General features: G+C 39.3%; 1 protein-coding gene across 1 annotated transcript in view; it reads left to right on the top strand.

Moving 5' to 3' along the window:
• Nucleotides 1–27,068, top strand: part of itfg1 (integrin alpha FG-GAP repeat containing 1) — a 164,720-nt gene that overhangs the window by 124,646 nt on the left and 13,006 nt on the right. The window contains exons 13-14 of the mRNA XM_046840410.1: nt 9,008–9,051; nt 12,810–12,888. Coding sequence (XP_046696366.1) covers nt 9,008–9,051; nt 12,810–12,888 — 123 coding nt within the window. The remainder of the gene's footprint in view (nt 1–9,007; nt 9,052–12,809; nt 12,889–27,068) is intronic.

Below are 27,068 nucleotides of genomic sequence, written 5' to 3'. Positions count from 1 at the left end.
GAGGAAGACCAAGGAGGAGGTTTATGGATGTGGTGAGGGAAGACATGCAGGTAGTTGGTGTGAAAGAGGCAGATGTAGAGGACAGGGGGGTATGGAGACGGATGATCCACTGTGGAGACCCATAATGGGAGAAGCCGAAAGAAGAAGAGGTATGAATTTGTAATTGCTATTTAAAAAAAAACATGGTATATCAGAAAAATGTACGACCTTATTTATTATACTTTATTACACAGAATTAGAACTTCTGCAGTCGTCACTTTTAGATAATCCAATAAAACATGTAATAGATTTGCCATTGCACGTATTTGCAAGTGCTTACAGAGCTACACCTGCAATTTACTGTACATGTAGACAATTTCACTGAACATGGTTCAGTTCTTTCTTCTCAAATCTATGATTCATAAGACAACTATGGGTGCTTTATTTTCCTACACTGGGGAATAAAAATAAAAAAAACTATACATCTCATACAGTATTCTGTGTGCATTTCCTCTTTAAGCCCCTGTAAAACCAAGCTCATAATCTCTTGACCTGCACATAGAGCTAATCGTAAGTCTTAGCACATACTGTAAACTCCACATTAGAGGTCAGCGCATTAGCGTTAGCATGCACCGATGGAGCCGCCCTCTTGGTTTTAGCGTGCCACGAGGCCTCGTTACTGGCCCATAAAAGCGGTCGTAATCACCGTCTCATCCACGCCCGTGCTAACTCAGACTGGCGGTTCAATTAGGGCAGTTAATAAAGAGCAGATCGATTCAGGAACAGAGGGAGTCGAGAAACCAGAAGTGCTCGTTTAGAGAACACGCAGCTACACGTGCAGCAGATGACATTTAGAATAGGACGAGTGAATGGCTTTAATAGATAAACGTACAACTCGATATCGTGCTCTTTAGCACTGTATAGTGACGGGTGGAATATTGTGTAAAGTGGATTTAAGGATTTACACTTAAGCTACATTCACACATGCACACATTTGCAGTGACAGAGTGAGAGGAGATCATTTGCACTGAGAGCTGGCGACTTCAGGAGTCACGATCGATCGCAGCAAAAGCTGTTGATTGGATGTGGGCATGTCTATGATGCACTTAAGTTGAGAAAGATGCAAATATATTTGAATACAGAGTGACTTGGGGAAGTGACCACCCGTGAGTTCTCACTCTCCAGTGTTTGGGGTATAGTTCCAGTATTGTTTAAAGACTATAATCACACTCTTGATGTCACCCAAATGAGGATGGGTTCCTCTCAATGTTTCCTCCTCATAACATCTAAGGGAGTGTTTCCTTGCCACAGTCACCATGGCTGCTCATCAGGGATAAACACACACCGTTCACCTTAACTGTTCTATTCTGTAAAGCTGCTTTGAGACAATGTCTGTTGTGAAAAGCGCTATAGAAATAAACTTGACTTCGCTTGACTTGACTTGAAAGTGAAGAGAGTAGAGTGCATGTGATCGGGAGAAATGATACAGTGGCAATATTGTAGTAGGAAAAGCTACAACTGACTTCATAGTACAGGGACTTGCAGTGATGTGTAGCATTCTGGTAGCATTCAAGAAAAAAACATTCTAGATCCAGTATATCAAAATGTAAAACAGCATTTTAAAAAGCATAAAAAAGTGTTTTTAGGGTCAAATGTCTTATTTGAGAACTAGGGGCTATAAATGAAATTATTTATAGTACTGCCTTGGCACATATGACTCCCTTACTATCTTTGTTACAATGGCTACAAAAAACTCAAACAGAACATCATGGTTGATAAAAAGACTTCAGTGTGTCATAGCTAGACATACATAACAAACTCAAAATGAACTGTGGAAGAATTAGGACACCTCACATTTCCAGCCATATACGATTCTTCCCTAAACTTTTATCATTAAATTGGCGGCAAACAAGTGCATAATATGTCTTTGGATGTGGTAGTGTTATATTTTCTCTTGATTTGAACTTGGATATCCAAACCTGTACAAGCATGACAATACCCCTGTGAACAAAGCCAGCTCCATGAAGACATGGTATAAATGGGTAGGAATGGAAGATCTCGAGTTGCCTGCTATAGAGCTCTGACCTCAACACTACTGAACACCTTTGGGATGAATTGGAACGCTGACTGCACCCCCCAGGCCTCCTCACCTCACTTACATCAGTACCTGACTTTACTAACACCCTTTGTATTTAAATAAACACAAAATCTCCACAAGCACACTCCAACATCTAGTGGAACGTCGTACCAGAAGAGTGAAAGTTATTATAACAGCATATGGGAACTAAATGTGGAATGGAACGTTCAAAAGAGCACATACAAATTCTTTGAGCGGGTGTCGGCAAACTTTTGTCTACATAGTGTATAATGAGTTTTAAAAATAGTTTATGTCAGATATAAATGATTTTTAATAACATAGCGTGCAGATGCTTAATTAGAATTCTCCAACAGAAGATAAGACGGCACCAGAAGATGACAAGTTGCACTTCATTTAGTTTAATATAATCATAATGTTGTATTCATCTGGCACTTTGTTTTGTTTCATTAAATGTTATGAGTTAAATATGTTTTAATTAATAAAAAAAGTGCTTGAACAGCACATTACAAGAACTAGGTACAGTAATGTGCCACAAGCCCCGCCCCTTGTATATTTCTATCGCCTGCTGCGATTATGGGTTCGAGGTTTGAGACACAACTTGTATATCTGCACTTAAAAATTGTTGTGAAAACTGCTGAGGATTTTAAAATGTTTTTTTTTTTTTTATTTTTTTTTGAGTTAACTAGTTTGCCCCCTAAGCTTGTAGCACATGTACCATAACATTTATGGTGAATCTATTTCAGATTTGCTTTCAGTGGTTTGTTTGTGTGTGTGTGTGTGTGTGTGTGTGTGTGTGTGTGTGTGTGTGTGTGTGTGTGCGTGCGTACACCCGTAGGCAGAATTGGTTAAAATATAGCAAGCTGAATATGTTTCTCTCTGTGTATTGATGCAGTTGAGGAACATCTGCTCACGGTGTTCCAACTCAGTTTCCTCAGCTTTTGTATTTTTAGAAAGCTTTGGATACAGACATTAGCCTTTGACATTGCTTGGAAAAAAAAATCACAGGACTAACAGATGTCTGGATCAACGCTCGAAAGGTAGGGAGCAAGGATGTAAGATGCAGGAATCTACGTTTTCCGTTTTTTGATACACTGCGTATGTAAATGAACAAAGAACCGATGACCAAATGCTTGGTCACTTTCCTGTTTTTAAGGGTTTTGCTGAACAAAAAAACTGCTGGTTATTTACACTCAGAGTGACGTTTAAACCTGGAATTTATTCATACACCATAGTGCCTGTATCTGTACCATTATAGATTTCCATTTTGTTAGCAGGCTTTCTCTTCAACTTTCCAAATCACAAAACCTCCTTAATTGTCCCTACCTTGAGCAGATCCATAGCAAGCACAGTGTACTGTAGTATGAGTGATGGAAAATTAGCCCAGAAGGTCAGTTCCCTGTGACTCGTCCTGCTCGCTTATCAGTAGCGCAAAATACTCAGGCTGATTGTGAAACTCAGAATATACCAATAAAATGTAGAAAGGCAGCAGATTAAACACATCACTACAACATTAAAGATGTAAAGCCATCACAGAGATCGAGCAATCACAAAAGATGACTGTTAAAAACAAAGAATCCATCCAAAGAGTCTGATCCATCACAGAGGCTGCATCCATAACAGAGGCTGATCCACCAGAGAGGCTGATCCATCACAGAGTCTGGTCCATCGTAGAGGCTGGTCTATCATAGAGACTAATCCATCGTAGAGATTACTACTCTTTCGTAGAGACTGATTCATCACAGAGGCAGATCCATAGTAGAGGCTGATCCATCATAGCGACTGATCCATTGTTGAGACTGATCCGTCGTAGAGTCTGATTCATCACAGAGGCTGATCCATCGTACAGGCTGGTCCATCGTAAAGGCTGGTCCATCGTAGAGACTGATCCATCATAGAGCCTTATTCATTGTAGAGGCTGATCCATCGCAGAGTCTGATCCATCGTAGAGACTGATTCATCACAAAGGCTGATCCATCGTAAAGGCTGGTCCATTGTAGAGACTGATTCATCATAGCGAATGATCTATCGTAGAGATCGATCCATCGTAGAGACTGATCCGTCATAGAGTCTGATTCATCACAGAGGCTGATCCATCGTAGAGACTGATTCATCATAGAGCCTTATTCATCGTAGAGGCTGATCCATCGTAGTGGCTGACCAATCGCAGAGATGGCTCCGTCGTAAAGACTGGTCCTTTGTAGAGACTGATCCATCGTAGAGGCTGATCCATCATAGAGACTGATCCATCATAGAGCCTTATTCATCGTAGAGGCTATCCATCGTAGTGGCTGACCAATCCCAGAGACGGCTCCGTTGTAGAGACTGATCCATCATAGAAACTGATCCATCATAGAGACTGATCCTTCGTAGATACTGATTAATCACAGAGATTATCACATGCTCACTCATCACCGAGGCTGATCCATCACAATAACAGCTCTAACAACAGACATGGAGTCATGTTTTTTCGAAAATGCTACTACACCACAAACTCCATCTAGGATGAAAAGTTTTTAGAGGGAGTTCTGTTCTCTATTGTATGTATAATGCATAATCCCAGGTTGTATGTATCTATTAATGCTTATCCCAACTGTCATTTGTGTTGTAAAATAACGAAAGCCATTAGCGCCCTGCTACACACTCAGTGTACACAGTGTGCAGTGTATCCTGTTACTAACCTGGCACAGAAAACATGCCGCTTCTGGATTTTCTTTTTGCGTTTCCAGTCATTGCACATAATGCAATCAATATGTGTTCTGCAGATCCGCAGAATTCTCACACGCTTTCCAGTATTTTTTGACATTTAATACAGCTGCCTCGAGGATAAAGCAGTGTGAGGAATATAGTGTATAGTGTGTGATTTGGGACAGGTATAATGAGGAAGTGTGGTGTTTCACAAAGCCCATATATTATAAATTCATATAGCAGAATTGGCTTTCAGTGAGATGTGAAAGTTTTATTAAAAGTCATTTTAAATAGCTTTATCTAAGCATAAAGTTATCCTCAATCAATGCATATAAACACACTGATTCACTCTACTGTACAGACCTCAGTTAAATAGGCCATTCTTTGTGTGTGAACAGCTGCGTTTCTGCTTTTCTGCGTTTCTGCTTCATCCAGTTCAAATCCAAGAGCATGAATCTGGCTAAGGGCTCTTTATTCCGTTGCTTGGTTGTGTGATTATGATATAAATATTAATGTCTCTTTCTACAATCTGCAAGTGGCACAGCGATGCTTGTGTGCACAAAATGCATGGCTTCGACCTCGGTTGATTATTTTTGTCACGAGCAGCATGGTACTGAAAGCATGTACACACAAACACACTCATGTCAAATACAAACATTTCTCTTATGGGCGTGTAAAATCCAGGCAGAAATCTTGTTTTCAACACTGGCTGTTGAGCAGATAAAACTCCTCAGTACACTGCACTGTTCACAGATCAGTTTTGGTGAAGAAATAGATGAAGCCTCTGAGAACAACTAGCCGATCTTAGGTCTGACTTTACACATCAAATCAGCAGCGAGGGGTCTTTTTCCCCAGCAGGGTCTGTGTGTGTCGTAACTGATCTGACGCACCGTCTCTGACTGTTTGGTTCAGTGATGTGGAACAGAACAGCCCGATGTGAAATCTCCAATTTCACAGTCTTCACTCTCGGCCTTCTCCAGATCCTCTGAAGTGTCGATTGTGCGCATTCATCCACCGTTTGATCTGAATTTCGAGAAACGTTTTGACGCTCGAGTGAAGTGTACAAGTCGGCACCTGAACGACGCACTGATGTGATTAAGGACGATGAAGCCGGTTTCTGTTTAGTTTTGTAGTTAGGGACACAGTTCTCCGTTGCCATGGTTGCAGTAAGGTTGGCAGGCAACTACAACAATCTGGGATGCCAATTCTTCAAACTTAAATCTGTAAGACTCTAAAATGAATAAAATGCAGCGAGTATATTCCGAGGCGCCATTTTGGTTGCAGTGTCAGAAATGTTCAATTCTATGAGAAAACTTCGATTTGCAGCTTCACCATGTGTGTGACCAGATTCGGCATTACTGAAGTAATAGACTGATTTGTTTGATGTGAACACTTTGTGATGATGGTAGTGATCCAGAAAGTTGGTTTTCTTAAAAATGGTAATGTGCAGCTCACTTCTATAGGTGTTGTATAACCTCAACGATGATGGATCTAGAATGAATGGACATTTAGGATCACCCAGATGAGGATGGGTTCATTTACGTTTACAATCACTGTACATTTACAGCATTTAGCAGATGCACTTATCCAGAGCGATGTACAAAAGTGCTTTGAAGTCTCTATGAATGAATACTAGGTTTACTAGGTTGCAGACTTAGAATACCATCATCTGTGTTTTGTTTTGTTGGTTTTTTATACATAAAGACTTAAAGCAAATGGAAAATAAGTGCTAGTTTAAGTGTTTCAGGAATGTTCAGGTTAATTTTTGAATATTGTTGGTCTCAATTTCATTGGGAGTGACAAAGATGGACAGGATTAGAAACAAGTTTATTAGAGGGACAGCACACGTAGGACGTTTTGGAGACGAGGTGAGGGAGGCGAGATTGAGGCGGTTTGGACATGTGCAGAGGAGGGACATGGGGTATATCGGTGGGAGAAACAAAGGAGGAGGAGGATAATAGATGTGGTGAGGGAAGACCTGAAGGAAGTTGGGTTGAAAGAGGCAGATGTAGAGGACAGGGGGGAAATAGAGACGGATGATCCGCTGTGGCGACCCCTAATTGGAAAAGAATAATAGTAATCTAAAGATAAACTTATTAGGGATAAACTTTATAACTTTATAAAAGTTATATTTGTAATCTAATGCATTCTGTAAAGCTGATTTGGGACAACGTCCATTGTTAAAAGCTCTATACAAAAAAATCATAATTGAATTGAATGATCCACAAAACCATGGTGCAATCCGTTGTGTTACTTGATGTTTTATACTTTCGTGATGCAGAGAAACGGATTGTTATGGTAATGGCAAACTTTTTCAGGACTCGCACTGTGTAATTATCATTGTAAGCAAAAAAAAAAAAAAAAAGTCCCATCGTGCCAACGTGCCATTGTATCCCCAAAGTGATGTTTTTCACTGTTTGAATGTTAATCAATGAAGGAAAATAATAGAATAAAACAGCAAATGAATCGAAGATGGTGAAATTGTTTGGTTTAAAAGCAAACTTGGAGTTCTAAGCCCCACCCCCAACCAAACCTAAGTTCGATCCTCAGTGCACACTCAAGCATTTGAAGTTTCAAATCGTCTTTGGATAAAATCCGTCCAATACGCTGATGTAAACATCAACAAAATGTAGTGCATTGTTCTGTCCTATACACAACCACAAATCTAGGCAGCCGTGATGTCATTACAGCCACGATAGGAGGTTAAAGAACATACAAGAAGAAGAGAGATAGAGGACTGTTTATCAGAGCGCGTCCTCGTTCACTCATCCATGAAGGACGACACTCCATCGTCTTCCGCCAGGTCCGTCTCAGGTGACAAGATCTTATGAACATGGTCGGTTTCCTCATGCTTTCTTTATACTTTCAGTTCACTCTATTTGACGAGGTGATTTCATTCCAAGAATAAAAAGGTGTTTGATAAACGTTCTTCTGGAAATCAAACGTCTGACTTCAGAGAGTGAGAAAATTATGACTTTCATCATTTTTTTCCCCAGCTATAAATATCTGAACATTTTCGTGTGCTTTGATTTTAGTCTTTGTGCGGCGTAATGCTTTCATCTCGCTCTCGCTAATTCTAATTCCTGCTTCAGTTCTTCTTAACTTTCATTCCAGTGTTAATGCATCATATCCAGCCGTCCTGATTGTGCCTCGGTTACAAATATCTGCCGTGTGCATGTGTGTATCCTAAAAATATAAGTGAATACACTCACTACCATACACTAGCAGTGAAGAGCAGTCAGACTCGACTCCACCCCCTTTCACTAAGTAGCCATTCTTCAGCCCTTTCAGATGCTAATTGAACATTCATTTCCATTCTGATTCAAATTAAATATCTCTCCACGCCTGAGAAAATTCCATCTCAAAAGTTAGATGAAGTTCAGGTCAATTTTTTACCAAGTCTGATTGGACTTTAGTGACTACAGCCAAAGATTTAGTTCCGAAATAGTTATTGATCCCATTTTATCTTCACAGAGTCCCAAAAAAAAGAGGAAAAAAACTCAAATCTGATTCGGCCGAACATTAAAAAAGAAACGATACACATATCCTTGTGTATTTCATGTCTTTCTACAGAAATGTAATTTAATTAATTTTAAACTTTTTCATGTAATTTATATTTAATGTAATTAAATTATTGTGTACATTTGTACTAAACTGCGTTTAACATTAACATTGTGAAATTTACAGAATCTTTCCTTCTCTCTCTCTCTCTCTCTCTCTCTCTCTCTCTCTCTCTCACTATCCTGCTATCTCTCTCTCTCTCTCTCTCTCTCTCTCTCTCTCTCTCTCTCTCTCTCTCTCTCACTATCCCGCTATCTCTCATACACATACACACGTTCTCTCTCTTTCTTAACACACACATATATATATGAATATGAATATACATACATATACAGAGAGACACACTGATGAGAGTGTGATGATTGTAACATAAAGGTTTAGTTGTAATGAGAATGATTTATTTATCGATGCTGCTTGTCGTAATATGAAATGTGTCGTGTAATGGAGTGTGTGCTGGTTTCATTAGGTGTGAACTACGGTAACATCCCCCTTATACACACTTATAGAGACCTCTTCACGACATTACTGTGGTTGTAATGTGATTCCCTTTGCTTTTCTCTCAGCGTGTTTCAACACACTCTGCCATCATGCTGAGATAAGAGATGAATAGGAACAATATTATAACTAAATAACTAATTTCTCTCTCTCTCTCTCTCTCTCTCTCTCTCTCTCTCTCTCTCTCAGTACTCAGTGGCCTGTGCTCCAATGACTGTCCTGACAAAGTGAAGGTAAGCGCACTCCTCCGTCACTCCGTCTCTGTTTGTTTTATTCAGTTCATCGCCCTCTCCACTCGTGATGGATGTGATGCAGTTTGTCTCTTTTGCCCTGTAATATTTACTCCTCCATCATCATCAGCCTCTTCTCCAGCCATCTCTCTATCATCACTTCATCTTGCTCTGTCTGTCTGTCTATTTCTTTTAATACCCTATAAACCCTGTTTCACTGAATCTGCCCATCATTTTTTATGGCCGTCTTTGTCCTTCGGAGACAGTAAAATGTTCCTCATGGCCATACATGAGCAACGACCCCCTGTGTGAAAGATCTACAGCTCCAACCATGATCACAAACCTCATTTAATATGCTCTCTATATGCTGTGCTTTGGAGATGTCTTGATATACTGTGTGATTCATCACAATTTCAAGTTAGAGGAACTACAGGTCAGTTTGACACAAATATCATCAGATTGGATGCAAAGCCCTCAACCCTCAACTGATTAGTTGTATGTTGTAAATAAGATAAGTCGGTCTAGATAAGGGCATCTGCCAAATGCCATACATGTAAATGCAAATTTAGTTTAGCAAAAACTGATTTTACATTTAATTATTAAATTGCCCTTGATCCCATGATCTCCATTTCATCCCTACGTCCATACAAATAAAAATCAGAAATAGTAAAATCAGAACAATAATATGATTATCTTGTGTATTTCTCTCTCTCTCTCTCTCTCTCTCTCTCTCTCTCTCTCTCTCTCTCTCTCTCTCTCTCTCTCTCTCTCTCTCTCTCTCGTTCTCTCTCGTACTTCTTCTGTCATATTTATTGTTTAAGTAGCAAAGTCATAAAAGTAGCACTGGGTAATATGGTGATATAAGATCATGATTGATTTTGTTAAAAGCAGATATAAATGTATTTTTATTACTTTAAAATCTAAAAAAATGTAATCAAAAATGTTTAAAGTGTTCATTTAGCTGCAACATTAAAAATAAGAAGATAAAATAAACCCAATAGTTACTAAAAGTCTACACACCCATGTTATATCTGTAGGTACGACAACAGTAATGTTTCCATCTTCTTGTGTGTTTCTATGTCTCTCTCTCTCTCTCTCTCTCTCTCTCTCTCTCTCTCTCTCTCTCTCTGTCTGTTTCTCTCTCTCTTTTTTTTTCCATATTTGTTTTTTTAAGTGTCATTGTTTAAGCCATAACAAAGTCATAAAAGTTAGACTTGGTAATATTGTGATATAAGATCATGATAAATTGTGTATCAAAACTGGATATTAATAATTTTTTCCTTTAAAAACTACAGAAATGTTTAGTGTTATTTTAGCTGCAACATTCAAAATAAAATAATAAAATGAACACCATGCATACACAATGTCTACACACCCATGTTATATGAGCAGCTTACTGTAATTCAAAACAAAGAATAAAACAATTAGCATATTCAAATTTTCACCATGAATATTCACACCCCTGAACTAATACTTATTTGAAGCATCCTTGGATTTTTGTTTGTTTACAGCGTACTTTGTGGATAAGAGTCTTTCAGTGTGGAGCATCTTGACTCGGGGAATAGTTTGCCACTCATCTTCTCCCTTTGCAGATTTTCTTTAGGTATCATGGCTAAACTCTGGATGGGTGAAGACATTTTTCTTTTTTGAGGGGGTTGATTTTAGATTGTTGTCATGCTGAAAGCTGGACGTCCTCTTCATCTTCAGCTTTCTAGCAGATGTCAGAAAGTTCTGTGCCATAATTGATGGGTACTCAGAGCTCTTCATGACTGAAGCCCTACTGCTCACAATAATGCTGCAACTTATATGATTCGATTGCTGATGTGCTTTGTTGTTTTTGAGCCAAAAATTAATTATGACCAAAAAGTCGGTCACACCAGACAATAAGACAATTTTCCACATGGCAGACTGGGTTTTTGTTTTTGCTAAGTTTAGCCAGGCTTGTGGGGTTTTTTTTGTTTTGTTTTTGTTTTTTTTGTGGCTTTCCACCCTGGCCCCTAGCCCAGACTGATGAATACAGAAGATAGCTGTCACATGGTAGGAGCAACTAGTACTTGCCAGAAAGAGCTGCAGCACCTTTAAAGTTGCCTTTTGACAGCCTCCCTGACCACCTTCAGCATCTCATCAAATTTTGGAGGGACGTCCCGTTCTGAGTAACGTCTCAGTAATGTCATATTGTGCCATATTTTCTCCGCTTGCTGATGGCTGTCTTCACCGACTTCCATGGGATATCTGCTGCCTTCGAAATTGTTTTGTAGCCCTCACCTGAGCATTAACTTTGAACAATGAGATGCTGTTGATGCTGTTGTAGCTCTTGCATGGCTCTTGCAGTAGGATGCAACCAAGAAGATGTCAGAAAAATCCTTAAACTGGGGGTGTGCAGACTTTTCATATCCATTATACATGACCCACTCTTCAGCACACAGAACATTCGACAAATGTAATGAATAATTAGGAGCGAATATATGCTATAATCTAGCATTAAATTGTATAATATATTCATTTTATTTTTACAATCATGTTTATATGTAAACATTGAAAAAATTTATTTTAAATCATTAATTTGTTAATAAATTATTATTGATTTTTAACTGTATTTTTATTGTTTTAATAATAGAAGATTGTTGAATGTATTATTGTTAAATAAAAAAAAAATTAAGTATGCATGTATTTAGTAAAAAATTTAAATAGTAAAAAAAACAAAAAAACATAAATACACTCTATGGACAAAAATATTAGGACACCTGACTTTTTCAGCCATATGTGGTTCTTTCCTAAACACATCTGTATACAATGTCTTCGGATGCATAAGTATTAAATTTCCCCTTCACTTTAACTTGGAGGCACAAACCTGTCCCACCATGCCCCAGCGCACAAAGCAGCTCCATAAACATGTGCTTTTGAGTGGAAGATCTTCAGTGGCTTGCTGTAGAGCTCTGATCTCACCCATTCTGAACACCTTTGGGATGAATTGGAGCATTGACTGCACCCCAGGCCTCCTCACCCTACATCAGTACCTGAATACCCCTGTGGCTGAATCAGCACAAATCTCCACACCCACAAATAAAGTGGAACATCTTCCCAGAAGAGTGGAGGTATTTAAAACAGCAAATGGGGAATGTAAAATGAGATATTCCAAAAAACACACTTATGGTCAGGTGTCCACAATGTTTTTGTCCATACAATTGCACAGGGAGCAGCCGCAGCATGCTCCTGTGTTGAACTCCGCGATTGTATAGTCAGTAGAGTGGTCCGAGTCAAGACGGAGATAAAAACGAAATGTTTCAGTGGAGCCAGAGGAGGTGAAACATTTCTAAGATTGTGAAAGTTTCAGGCTCGCATGACTCCCAGGTGTCCACAAACAATTTTTAATATACAGGGTGGACACCAACTTCCAACGTAGATAGGAACCGAACAAACGGCCGTTAGTCCATCAGGTCGTATGTCAAGAAAAGTGACTACTCTATGATGGGGTCCGGCACAGACATAAAAAGGCACTGTAAACACTGTAAACATTTTTATTATTATTATGTTATTATTAATTATTTAATTATTATTACAAATAATAATTATTTATAACAATTTCTAAAACAGTGGTCTTCCTGGTCAAAGCTAAAAATCTTTTGTTGGTTTGTTTTGCTTTAATTTTCTAACAGATGGAGTGCATGACCACTGTATTGTTGTATCCTTCTGCTGGCTTTACTGAAGTCTGTTTAATAAGTGTGTGTGTGTGTGTGTGTGTGTGTGTGTGTTGCTTCTAGCCATTCGGTGTGAATCAGCCTGGTCCATATGTCATGTACACGTCAGTGGACTCGAACGGCTACCTGAAGAACGCCTCCGGTGAGTCACACCTTCACTCTGTTAATTTGGCTGCTGCAGCTGACTCATCTGTGTTTAGCGTTCCTTTTTTCAGAGCTAACTTGCATTAAACATGAGCACTTCAGCCCACACTGCAATATGAAAAACACCAGAACGGAAAGATTATGAAGAGAATTTATTTATTTTTTTCGTATTCGAGGTGATTTTCTTTTTAGAATAACTGTAGCGCGCGCTGGCACGTTTTACATCGGCTGGTGCACTTTTGATGGCATGGTCATGTTGTTCCGCTTCATTTATTCATTTTTAGCATAACTTCTTGGCATCACCCTCTAATCCACAAAAGTGATGTTTAAATGTAATGGTAAAAAATGAGGTAACACACCAAACAAAATTTTCTGAATCTAAAACAAATAAATGAATATGTACTGACAGGCCTTCAGGAGCACATTTAAACATTACATATCACTCATTCTAGCCTGTTTAGAGTGTTAGTTAGCATTTGTACTGAGTGTATAATGCGATCCAAACCGCTACATGAAGGACTAGTTTTTGTGGGAGTCATGTAGACACACACACACACACACACACACTCTTGTAGCATTAAAGGTCCCACTGTACAACAGAAACAGCCTTGCAGAAATTCAGTATTTGCTGCGCTCCAGCTATGGAAAGATGTTTAGCCACACTGCATTGACACGCTTTGCTCCCAACTGTAAGCTCAGACCCTCAGGCTCTGGAAGCAGCCCACTGATCTTTCACTCCACAGTTTTCTTCAGTCCTGTTCTTTTCTACAGTATTTGCTCACTCTAACTGTGCACGGTTTTATGCATTGGATGGAATATCTCAAGTTGTGTGTGTACAAGAGGTTGAGTATGTGTGTGTGTGTTAATGATGAATACATACACATGCATTACATACACAAGACATGTAATGCACTCAATGCATTGCACTGCATAGCTTCCTTTTTGGTCAAAGGAATGAAATAAACTAAATGACTCCAAAACAAAAGATTTGTTCATTTCGGTGAACGAGAGTCAACGAACCAAGTTACTAAAATGATCCGATCTTCCCATCACTAGTGTGTTTGCACGCTCTTGCTCTCATGTATTTAAGAATCCCTAGTGGTAGTAAAAGTGTATTAGCAGATAAATGTGCCATTGTGAAGCATCTACATGTCCTGCTGTCTATTACACTGTGGTACGCATTTGTGATATTTTTTCCATAACCTTATGCAACAACACATTTCTGTCCAGAGTTGCATTCATTTTCTGGCCAGCATCTTCTACTTGATTAAGCAGAGTCAAACCATTCCATAAAGTTTTCTCCAGGAAAATCATTAAGATGTTCAGTGGGGTTTTCAGTTAGAGTCAGGACTCTATGATCACTAGTACTTCCTGTGCTTTTCTTTTTTTTCTGTTCATCAGCCACAAGGGTGATATGAAATGCAGGTACTGATGTAGGTGAGGAGACCTGGGGTGCAGTCAGCGTTCCAATTCATCTCGAAGGTGTCAGAGCTGTATAGCAGGCCACTCAAGATCTTCCTCTCCAAAGATTTATGGTTAATATTTGAGCTAATGAAATAGTTGAAACGATAAAAAACTTTCTTTCGGCTTCTCCCATTAGGGGTCTCACAGCAGATCCTCCACATGTTTTTATTCTGGATGCCCTTCCTAACGCAACCCTCCCCATTTATCCGGGCTTGGGACCGGCACTAAGAGTGGCTGGGGTTGGTTCCCTGACCGGGGATCGAACCCGGGCCGCAGCGGTGAGAGCACCGCATCCTAACCACTAGACCACCAGGGGACCTAAATAGTTGAAATGATAATAGTATAATAATAATATAGTAGTCGTGGTTGTTCCCCCAACGAAATAAATCCGTGTTCTGATTAATAAAATATTGTCAGTTTTGTGGAGGGAGGAATGTGTTTTTAGCATCACTGGAATCTAATAGTTGATGTCTATTTTAAGGCTTTTCGCTATTGGGGCTTTTCGAAGGGAAAATTGGAGAGAGCATTTCCCAAACAACTGAAAAAAAACTGAAAAATGATATGACTTCTTAACTTCATTCATGTCTCTCACACTGCAATAAATTGTGTTTCCAGAACGACATTTTTTCTTTTTTTTCTTCAGCTATTGCAAAGTTTTCTGGTTTAATTGCTGATATAAATCGCACACATGCACACACGTATATCAGATTTATTTATGTGACAAATTGCTCATTTAAGTGCCAAGCTGTACTTTATAAAACAGCATCTGTTATGTCATTGTTGGTAACGTTCATCTTTTGGAACCCTTTTGACATGTTCCATGCCACCTGAGACAAACAGCACTGTGCTTTTAAAAGGAAAGTTGTTTACTGCATATGGCCATTTGACTGTGTTCTTTAGACAAATGAATAAATGAATGTAGCCATGCAAACACATAACCATTTAGAATTTGGGTTACAGTACAGAGCAAAAGTTTGGACACACCTTCTCATTCAAAGTATGAAAACTATGAAAATTGTAGAGTCACACTGAAGGCATCAAGGGCTATTTGACCAAGAAGCAGAGTGATGGGGTGCTGCGCCAGATGACCTGGCCTCCACAGTCACCGGACAATTATTCATTCAAAGCTTCAACCAATGAGTGACCACTCATGGCTGTTCATACACAAGTGTGATAAATACCTATTTATTTTGTGTTTATCTGGTGCACAAAATTTAGTACATGTTCCAGACCCACTATAATAAATGAGACCCGATTATCTTTTGTGCAATTTATGCAGTTTAGTGTTTCTGCACTCGGATGTCCTGCATTGAAGTTAATCGACCTAGAAAAACACCACAGTCAGGAACAGATTTAGATTCTTAGCATATAGGACAGAAAACAGTCATTTATTTAGCATGACAGAAATGCAGCCTTTATTAAAAAATACAAAGTATCTGAAATTCTGCCCTTTGGACCTTTTGGATTGGGTAAAACCAGATCACATGACAATCAGTGTCACAGGAAGAACCAGAGATATCACCATTTTCATATATTTTTTCCCTCCAATCCAGAATACATTGACAGAAAAATAGTGTCAAATGTATCTGACTGAAGTTTGTTGCAGAACACGTTCTAACCCTGTGATCACTCAAACACATAATGAATCTAGTTTAGTTGTCCCGTGCCTCTGTTGCGTCCACACTAAATGGTTGATTTTTGATTAGACAGAAAACTAAAGCTAGCAGGAAACGGTTTCCTACAATATACAATATTCCTCTGTTTGAAAATATTCGCAAAAAATTGTTGGGAAAAAATGCTGTTCCCTTTATAACTAAATTCCAGCATTCTGTCTATAATAAATACATCACTGTGTAAAACCTTTTAGGAGTGTTTAAAGACTCCAAATGAAGACCCATACCCCATTAAGTTTACATAATGGAATATTCACAGTGTAAACAGCTAGGACTGTCTTGGAGAGGCCATGTGTGAAAATAGAAGTGTGTGTGTTTAGAGTGTTATGCAGTGAGCAGCTTCGGTTTTGCGGTCTTTTAAAGCTCTGAGAACAAAAGCAGAGAGAAGTGTTAGATGGAGTCTGCACTTAAATGTCAGAAGGCAAATCTGCTTTTGACTCCGCAAACCTGTGAAGTGTGTTTTTAAGTTCATATGTGGCCTCAACTCCTAAGATGTGTGTGTGTGTGTGGTTATTGGTGTGGTGTGTGTAGAATAAGGCCCACAGAGTGCAGGATGACTCGGAGTTAAATTACCTTTAGGGTACAAAGATGGGAATCATTTTTAGATAAGTGAAGATTTGAGGTTGCTGCTGTCGGGGCTCTGTATAAGAAATGATCTTTTTAAAAACAGATGAATTATGAACTGGTTTTGAATTCCTCACCCAGTCCCGGCTTGCCTGCAGGGGCCTACAAGCAGTGTACACTTCTTTTAGGGAGCAAACGAACTGTCAGTGAAGTTTACACTCTCTCTCTCTCTCTCTCTCTCTCTCTCTCTCTCTCTCTCTCTCTCTCTCTCTCTCTCTCTCTCTCTCTCTCTCTCTCTCTCCCTCCCTATCTGTCTGTCTTTCTATCAAGCTTTCTTGCTTTATCTATCTCTTTTAAAGTCCTTTTCCACGTTGCAGGTAGAGAGCCAGAAATCATTTCGACACAATAGCACTGGTCAGCAGGCTCTGTTAGCATCCAAGATTTCAAAATGTGTACGCTACCGTCAGTCATTCCAGGATCCTGTCGATTGGAATACTCATATAAAATTGTACAAGCCTTATATAAGTGATTTCAGGCCCTGGGAAACCAGTGACTGGCCCCTCTCCAATTATAAACATATGCTAAGTTGGAAATGTAGTTAAATGTATGAAAATAACGTCTTCTCATAGCGATAAAATATACTTTGCCCAACAACCAAACCCACACCTGAGAAAAGTGCTAAACCGATCGAGGTTTGGTTTCGGTCTGTTTTCTTTTTGTCCTGAGTGGCCTGATTTCCTTGTGGCTTTCCTTGTGGCTCTGTGATTTTGCCTTGTGTTTGTGGAAAAACTGTCTTCTGATGTTCACCCAAACAAACAGAGGGGAAGAGAGGGCACAAGAAACAGAAGCTCTTTCATCAGCACAAAGCAGCTGCTGTAACTTCCTGTGTCTTTGGTCTTGCCAGCTTGAGCTCAGGTGGGATTTCTGACTATAGTGGGATTTCTCTTTGCCTGACTGTTAAAAATAATACAGATAATGCTGGAGTTTATGTTAGACATAGAAAACCTGCTGTCATGGGATTGAAGGCATCATGTTTCGCCACAAATCAGTAAAGGGCCACGAGCAAGGGCTTGTTGGTAAATGTACAGTATTCTTACTTACATTTACTGTATAAACATTTAAAAGAAAAAAAAAATTATTTTTGTCATCATTCTTCTTCTTATTTTGGCTTCTTCCATTAGGGGGTCACCACAAAGGATCATCCATCTCCATACCCCTCTGTCCTCTACATCTGTCTCTTTCAAACCAACTACCTGCATGTCTTCCCTCACCACATCCATAAACCTCCTCCTTGGTCTTCCTCTTTTCCTCCTTCCTGGTGGCTTCATCCTCAGCATTCACCTACCGATATACCCCATGTCCCTCCTCTGCACATGTCCAAACCATCTCAGTCTCGCCTCCCTCACCTTGTCTCCAAAACGTCCTACATGCGCTGTCCCTTTAATTAACTTACTTCTCATCCTGTCCATCTTCGTAACTTTTAATGAAAATCTAAATAGGCATCATTCTTATGATTCTTCTATTCTTAAACATTGCTAAGGAATGTACAAACCCGATTCCAAAAAGTTGGGACACTGTACAAATTGTGAATAAAAACAGAATGCAATGATGTGGAAGTTTCAAATGTCAATATTTTATTTATAATACAACATGACATATCAAATGTTTAAACTGAGAAAATGTATCATTTTAGGGAAAAATAAGTTAATTTAAAATTTCATGGCATCAACACATGTTTTAAAAGTTGTGCCAAGGCCATGTTTACCACTGTGTGGCATCCCCTCTTCTTTTTATAACAGTCTGCAAACGTCTGGGGACTGAGGAGACAAGTTGCTCAAGTTTAGGAATAGAAATGTTGTCCCATTCTTGTCTAATACAGGCTTCTAGTTGCTCAACTGTCTCAGGTCTTCTTTGTCGCATCTTCCTCTTTATGATGCGGCAAATGTTTTCTATGGGTGAAAGATCTGGACTGCAGGCTGGCCATTTCAGTACCCGGATCCTTCTTCTACGCAGCCATGATGTTGTAATTGATGCAGTATGTGGTCTGCTATTGTCATGTTGGAAAATGCAAGGTCTTCCCTGAAAGAGACGACGTCTGGATGGGAGCATATGTTGTTCTAGAACTTGGATATACCTTTCAGCATTGATGGTGCCTTTCCAGATGTGTAAGCTGCCCATGCCACATGCACTCATACCATCAGAGATGCAGGCTTCTGAACTGATCGCTGATAACAACTTGGGTTGTCCTTATCCTCTTTAGTCCGGATGACATGGCGTCCCAGTTTACTAAAAAAAACATCAAATTTTGATTCGTCTGACCACAGAACAGTTTTCCACTTTGCCACAGTCCATTTTAAATGAGCCTTGGCCCAGAGAAAACGCCTGCGCTTCTGGATCATGTTTAGATATGGCTTCTTTTTGGTGTGATTGTTGTGATTTCCATTACAGTAGCAATCCTGTATGTGATGCAGTGCCGTCTAAGGGCCTGAAGATCACGGGCATCCAGTATGGTTTTCCGGCCTTGACCCTTACGCACAGAGATTGTTCCAGATTCTCTAAATCTTTGGATGATATTATGCACTGTAGATGATGATAACTTCAAACTCTTTGCAATTTTTCTCTGAGAAACTCCTTTCTGATATTGCTCCACTTATTTTCTGCAGCATTGGGGGAATTGGTGATCCTCTGCCCATCTTGACTTCTGAGAGACACTGCCACTCTGAGAGGCTCTTTTTATACCCAATCATGTTGCCAATTGACCTAATAAGTTGCAAATTGGTCCTCCAGCTGTTCCTTATATGTACATTTAACTTTTCTGGCCTATTATTTGTACCTGTCCCAACTTTTTTGGAATTTATAGCTCTCATGAAATCCAAAATGAGCCAATATTTGACAAGACATTTCAAAATGTCTCACTTTCAACATTTGATATTTTATCTATATTCTATTGTGAATAAACTGTAAGTTTATGAGATTTGTAAATTATTGCATTCCTTTTTTATTCACAATTTGTTCAGTGTCCCAACTTTTTTGGAATCGGGTTTGTAATTCAGTCCTCTTCATGTAATCAATTTAAATTTAAGTTTAGCTACATAGCCAGCGCACTGTCCAATGAGCAATCTTGTTGCTTGTGCCTCGAACATTTGCAATACCCCCTCACGCACAGTGGCGCCACCTACCATTAAATATCAGTAATGCCACCAGTCTAAAAATGGTAACAAGCAGCCCCAACTTAGGTCAAAACAGTTTGAAAAAACAGTAGTCATGCATAGCCTACAGTACAGAAATGTGATTATCTAGCAAGCAGATCAAGTCGACTATAGCAACAGCTCAAAAGAATAAATTTACACACCATTATTTACTCTCCTATTGTGTGATCTCAACCCCTAGCTAGCTGAAAATAAAGCACCAGCTAATACTTTACAGTTAACTACATATAACTTGAAATACAGTAGAATGGCCTTTTGAATGATGCATACAGTACTGTAACATGTTAATGTATCATTTCTCCATTTTTTGTGTGTGTGGTTATATTTTAACTTCACTTCCCTCCACAAACACAGGAGGATGGTCGGTTCATACTCCAGAGGACTTTGGCATTCCAATTAGCCTTATTAAATTAGAATATGTTGGTTTAGAAACATAGGTTTAGTCCCAGGGTGTTTAATACATTAATGGTTAAAAACATTAACACACTTAATGAAAAATTAAAGTCATATCATAAGCATAAGAGTTAATAACTGCACCGACCAGTGCTACTTTTAGACTCTGTAAATGTGAATAAACACACTGACGGCCATTTCACATTCCGTTCAGCAGCACAATGTTTTAAGGCGATGTTTTTATCTTTCCAAGGTCTTTCCCTTGCTGTGCTGTGGGCTCTGCTGCTCTGCGGCTTCAACTCACCACGGCCTCGAGAAAAGCGAATCGATTTTCCGCTGCCCTCCTCCACATATTGTTACTGCTCAATTTAAAATCGAGATGGTATCACTGGCAGTCCCCAGAATCTGCCCGCTTTTAATTTCACTCTCTTCAGCCACCGTTTTTAATGTTTAAAAATCTCGATGGCATCCAAAATGGTGTAGATTCTGAATCCGATTTGCATAAATCCATTATTTTAGAGTAGATTTTCACACAGAGAGCTTAATTCACATTTTTGTACTTCAACCAAAGCATCCTTAGTACTTTTAGGGGGTGGGGGTTTGTATGATGTCATTAAGTAAGCTGGACCAATCACATTTGATGATTACAGCATCAGATGGGAGTTCCTAAATAGTTTATTAGCTACATGTTTACTAGTGATGAACAGATGGATGGTGGATGTCATGGCGATACTATACGGGTTACCAAACTGCATATTTATGCAAATTCACAGATATGATTGTAAAGCTGTTCCTAGTCCACAGAGCATTAAAAAAATTACAAATTCATCACTCTATTTATTTAAGTATATTTTTATAGATGCTCTAAATTAAATGCTCATGAGGAACTACACAGATTGTTTAGCCTAATACAATAAAATACAAGCATAATTAAGTGTCGACTGATTAAATGTAATAATTACGCATCTGAATTTCAGGTTATTAAGTTTTCTACTCCTGATAATTAATATTACTATACTAATGACTAAAGTAAATAAAGCCATATATTTATGACATTTTAACTACAGAAAGTGGCATAACATTATAAGTACATCATGTACGTGCGTGGCAATAAACCCTGCGGTCCTGTAGGCCGACACACCACTGAGGGGAAAACTCTCACCAGGGAACGGTTATGGTTTTGTAATAAGCACAGTGAAAGTAATATGATATGAAATGGAGGTTATTTTTTTCGTGTTTTCTTTTCCTTTTTTCGAAACCCTGCTGTGTTCAATCAAATATTCCAGTGCCCTCCTACCTGCCAGTGTAATGTGAGCGTTTCAGCTCACTGCTACCAATATTCAGCTACGACAAGCTGTGCTCTTTTAGGGAAGTGTGTTCTGTCATAAAAAAAGAAAAAAGAAAAAACTAAATGTGCACTTCAGACCGAGGTGACAATAACCATAACATGGTCTCGCCAAGAGCTCAGATTTCTACCTGATTATGGCTTTTTTGAACCAAGCACAGCTACAAGCACCTCCAACTCACCTTCATCGTAATTTATTTCCCGCTTTTTTCGGTTCATTCCTTCATACCTTCTGAAGGCTCTTTCATTATTTGGATCATGCTGAAATGTAGTAGTCTGTTTTCCTTTTATCACCTCACTATAGCACCAGAACTATAAATTGGTATGAGTTTCTGTAAATCTATGAGATAAAGTGTATGAGGGGGAATAAGGTTGTGGATATTGAAATATGGGCATCTTTGCATCAACAACCTGATTAATCATTTGTGCTCAAAATTGGGAACAATACGAACGGTTATATTTAGTGTTGTGTCGCCTCAGAGTGGACTACAGTGTGGACGCAGCATTGATGGACTTGTGTGTGTGTGTGTGTTGCAGTTTTGCGTCCGCCATCAAATTCATGCAGTGTGTCGCGTTATCAAATCAAAGCCTCACTCGTTATAAGAGCTCTTATGATAAGAGGATGTGTGCGCATGTGTTTGTGTATATGTGTGTGTGTGTGTGTGTGTGTGTGTGTGAGAGAGAGAGAGAGAGAGAATGATAATGGCCTCTGTTGGAGACACTCTTCTCAATAATAAATCTGGAAAAACTCTCACTGCTTGTTCTCCAAGATGACAGGATGCTCATATGATGCCTTTATTACATTCCTTATTATACTCCATTAGTGTCTGTGGTATGCAGGCGTGCGCACACGCACACACACCCGCACACAAACCAAGGCAGGAAGTCGCTTTAGAAACACATCCCTTGAAAAGCACCTCCTCAGAACTCCCAGAGGGTGTTTGTAAAGTCTTTCTAAACATGTCATTTTAAACCATTTTAATTAATGAGCTCGGAATACTGCACTAAATGTATGAATTGTTTTTAAAAAGTGCGGTGAAAAGCTGTAAAATATTACCACCGGGACCAGAAGTTAACGCAAAGCTAATAAGGTGCATTTACATGCATTACAAGCCAAAATATTTATTTTCTTTTTAATGAGGTTGGGGTTAGGGTCAGGTGTAGGCATAATAGCTACAGGATTTAGCTACAGGAATTACTGTCAATGCAAGATTGTCACAAATACTGAAAAAAGTGTGTGTGTGTGTGTCTGTGTGTGTGTGTGTGTGTGTGTGTGTGTGTGTGTGTGTGTGTGTGTGTGTGCTCAGCTGTCTGGCTGTTTGGTTTCTGCCTGGCTTGCTAAGCCCAATTGTTTTGTGTCCAGGGACGGGTTTGAAGCCAGTGCTCAAATCTGGACACAAACACACCTTGACCAGTGTTTGTTTGGATGTGTGTGTGTGTAGTGAGATGAAAACAACTCCTCTGAGTTTTTCAGCTTTGAGGGTTGTGTTTAGCAGTGTTGCTTTTATATATACATGTATATATATATATATATATATATATATATATATATATATATATATATATATATATATATATATATATATATATATATATATATACAGTGAGGAAAATAAGTATTTGAACACCCTGCTATTTTGCAAGTTCTCCTACTTAGAAATCATGGAGGGGTCTGAAATTGTCATCGTAGGTGCATGTCCACTGTGAGAGACATAATCTAAAAAAAGAAATCCAGAAATCACAATATATGTTTTTTTAACTATTTATTTGTATGATACAGCTGCAAATAAGTATTTGAACACCTGAGAAAGTCAATGTTAATATTTGGTACAGTAGCCTTTGTTTGCAATTACAGAGGTCAAACGTTTCCTGTAGTTTTTCACCAGGTTTGCACACACTGCAGGAGGGATTTTGGCCCACTCTCCACACAGATCTTCTCTAGATCAGTCAGGTTTCTGGCCTGTCGCTGAGAAACACGGAGTTTGAGCTCCCTCCAAAGATTCTCTATTGGGTTTAGGTCTGGAGACTGGCTAGGCCATGCCAGAACCTTGATATGCTTCTTACAGAGCCACTCCTTGGTTATCCTGGTTGTGTGCTTCGGGTCATTGTCATGTTGGAAGACCCAGCCTCGACCCATCTTCAATGCTCTAACTGAGGAAAGGAGGTTGTTCCCCAAAATCTCGCAATAGATGGCCCCGGTCATCCTCTCCTTAATACAGTGCAGTCACCCTGTCCCATGTGCAGAAAAACATCCCCAAAGCATGATGCTACCACCCCCATGCTTCACAGTAGGGATGGTGTTCTTGGATGGTACTCATCATTCTTCTTCCTCCAAACACGTTTAGTGGAATTATGACCCAAAAGTTCTATTTTGGTCTCATCTGACCACATGACTTTGTCCCATGACTCTTCTGGATCATCCAAATAGTAATTGGCAAACTTAAGACGTGCCTGGACATGTGCTGGTTTAAGCAGGGGAACCTTCCGTGCCATGCATGATTTCAAACCATGACGTCTCAGTGTATTACCAACAGTAACCTTGGAAACGGTGGTCCCAGCTCTTTTCAGGTCATTGACCAGCTCCTCCCGTGTAGTTCTGGGCTGATTTCTCACCTTCCTTAGGATCATTGAGACCCCACGAGGTGAGATCTTGCGACCCAGTCCGAGGGAGCTTGACAGTCATGTTTAGCTTCTTCCATTTTCTAATGATTGCTCCAACAGTGGACCTTTTTTTACCAAGCTGCTTGGAAATTTCCACGTAGCCCTTTCCAGCCTTGTGGAGGTGTACAATTTTGTCTCTGTTGTCTTTGGACAGCTCTTTGGTCTTGGCCATGTTAGTAGTTGGATTCTTACTGATTGTATGGGGTGGACAGGTGTCTTTATGCAGCTAACGACCTCAAACAGGTGCATCTAATTTAGGATAATAAATGTAGTGGAGGTGGACATTTTAAAGGCAGACTAACAGGTCTTTGAGGGTCAAAATTCTAGCTGATAGACAGGTGTTCAAATACTTATTTGCAGCTGTATCATACAAATAAATAGTTTAAAAATCATATATTGTGATTTCTGGATTTTTTTTTTTAGATTATGTCTCTCACAGTGGACACGCACCTACGATGACAATTTCAGACCCCTCCATGATTTCTAAGTGGAAGAACTTGCAAAATAGCAGGGTGTTCAAATACTTATTTTCCTCACTATATATATATATATATATATATATATATATATATATATATATATATATATATATATATATATATATATATACACGTGTAATGTAGTAGCAGTTTCTCTTTCTGTTAGCGTCCAAGCAGAGCCCTGTCCCAAACCTACATGCGTTCAGCCTGGATGATCAGCCAGGAACTTACGAGAACCACAAAGATTCTTCTAACAAAATCACAAAGTAACATCTGGTGCAGAGTTTGCAATCTTTGTATTACAGTCATGTTTCCATGGAACCTTTTGCTCTTTTTGTTGGGTCGGAGTTATTCGCTTCAGTTAGATATGTAACTCGGATGCTCTATTTCATGCTTCCTAACCATGAAAGCTGTTGAGTCGTCAAAAAGTCACAAGGAACCTCTGTATTCAGAGTTGACTACAACATCAAAAAAACAGCCTCAGCATTCAACAGCATATGGTATGAGGGTATAGAAGGGAAACACACTTAACTGTCTTGCCAGAGCAAAGCCACAGACCTGCTGGTTGGTTAAATGGTGTTATATCTGGAAAAAAACAAGGTAAAAATACAGATAATGCAGATTGAGAATGTGAGGCAGTGCTGTTGAATTGCGAAAGGATAGAACGTGTGTTTAATGGTGAGGGAGAACCTCTCAACCACATTGCAAGGCTTTTTCTATCTGACGGACATTGCTAACAAGGGGAAAATAAACCTTGCAGGTGGTCATTCCAGCAAAAACCTTTGGACAGTGCCAAAAAGGAAAATCTCACTGTGACAGTCCTAACAATAAAACCTTGTGGACAGTCCTACCAACAAACACTTGTCAACAGTGCCCCATAAAGTAAGACTCAAGAACAGTCCTAACAACGAACAACTCGTGGGCAATGCCAAATAGGAAACGTATGGACAGTTGAATAAAGTTGAAGCTAGTGAAGAACTGAATAAAAATACCAATACAGTCACCATGGAACAACAGTTTTGAGGAGTCTGTTGCAAGCTGAAGGACAGGGTACAGTACCTGCAGCTCTGACCGTAGCCACAAGCTGTTAGGTCCATAAGGTGTACATGGTGGGAGGAAGAAAATGAGAGATGCCTCTAATACAGTAATATTTATTCCAAATACCGTGTCATGTGTCACTTTGGGACATTGCTAGAAAGTCTTGATGACCAAGAAAGTATCAGTGATTTTCGCCATGTCTGCCTGTTAGCTGGAGCGCTACAGAATCTGTGTTACTGTTTCTATTGTTTGGATTTCTGTGATGACTATTTGAATTGTTTTCTGTTTAATGAGGTGCGTTGCGCCTCATTTTACAGTTATTTAGTGTAATGGAGGTGAATCAGCTGTCACAACATTACATCACCACAGGAGCTTCTCTCTCACTCATATATTATCATGGAAATCAGCTTCACACTGCTAATTGGGTTTCTCTTTAATACCTTCATTAAACTGCTGCTGCCTGTTTTCTCACACACAACGGATATACAGTGACCTTTCTCCTGCTGCTAACACACACACACACATGCAGATGTGGATCAAGATCCCTCAGAGGCATCTCACATCCACCTGGACCTGGATCGCATTACCAATAAATATTCATCATCGTTCTCTCTGACTCATCTTAAAAATAACACATTTCTGTTCTGTTTAGCATGAAGCTAGCTTTTTGGGCTATTTATTTGTTTATTCTTTATTATATCCTTTTTCTGGCATTTTATTTGTAACTTTTTTTTATTAATTTATTGAGATGCATGAATCCTTTGTTTCCATATATGAAAGTTTAGATGTTTTGCAGATTTTTTTTCTTTATTTATTTAGCCAGTTAGCTCACCTGGGCTAATCTGACAAGATTTCTGACTCATTCAATGCACAGTCATAAATGGCAGATAACGAACTTGCACTAATTATAAAATTGCGCCTACTGGGAAATCTAAAGAGCGTGTCTTTGAGTCCATATGCAATAATTATATAGACAGCCCTTCCTCGGTTACAGAACGGAGAGTTGTTTTGTGCTTTTTTGCTGCTTTAGCTGTGACTTCATGCCGAACCTGTTGTAAATGGTGTGTGGGTGTGATTGGAGCAATTAGAGAGGCTTTTGTTGGGCTGTGGGACGCTTTCTCTTATTACATTCACACACTGTCAGCTTTTCTACACAATCCTGCCTGCTTCATATTCCACCCTCAATGTTCTTTGTCTTCTTTTGTACAACTGCCCTTCCACATTTCCATGCTTATTTCTAATCCTTGCTCACCCTAATAACATTTCTACACCATTTGCTTTGTTAAAGAGATGAGGATCTATTCATCATTTTCATTTAACAGGTACAGGTCAAAGTTTACCACAGAAATCAT

The sequence above is a fragment of the Silurus meridionalis genome, chromosome 26 (genome assembly GCF_014805685.1).
Source record: "Silurus meridionalis isolate SWU-2019-XX chromosome 26, ASM1480568v1, whole genome shotgun sequence".
Lineage (NCBI taxonomy): Eukaryota > Metazoa > Chordata > Actinopteri > Siluriformes > Siluridae > Silurus > Silurus meridionalis.
The sequence above is the reverse complement of the archived record's forward strand: the minus strand, read 5'-3'. Positions and strand labels throughout refer to the sequence as shown.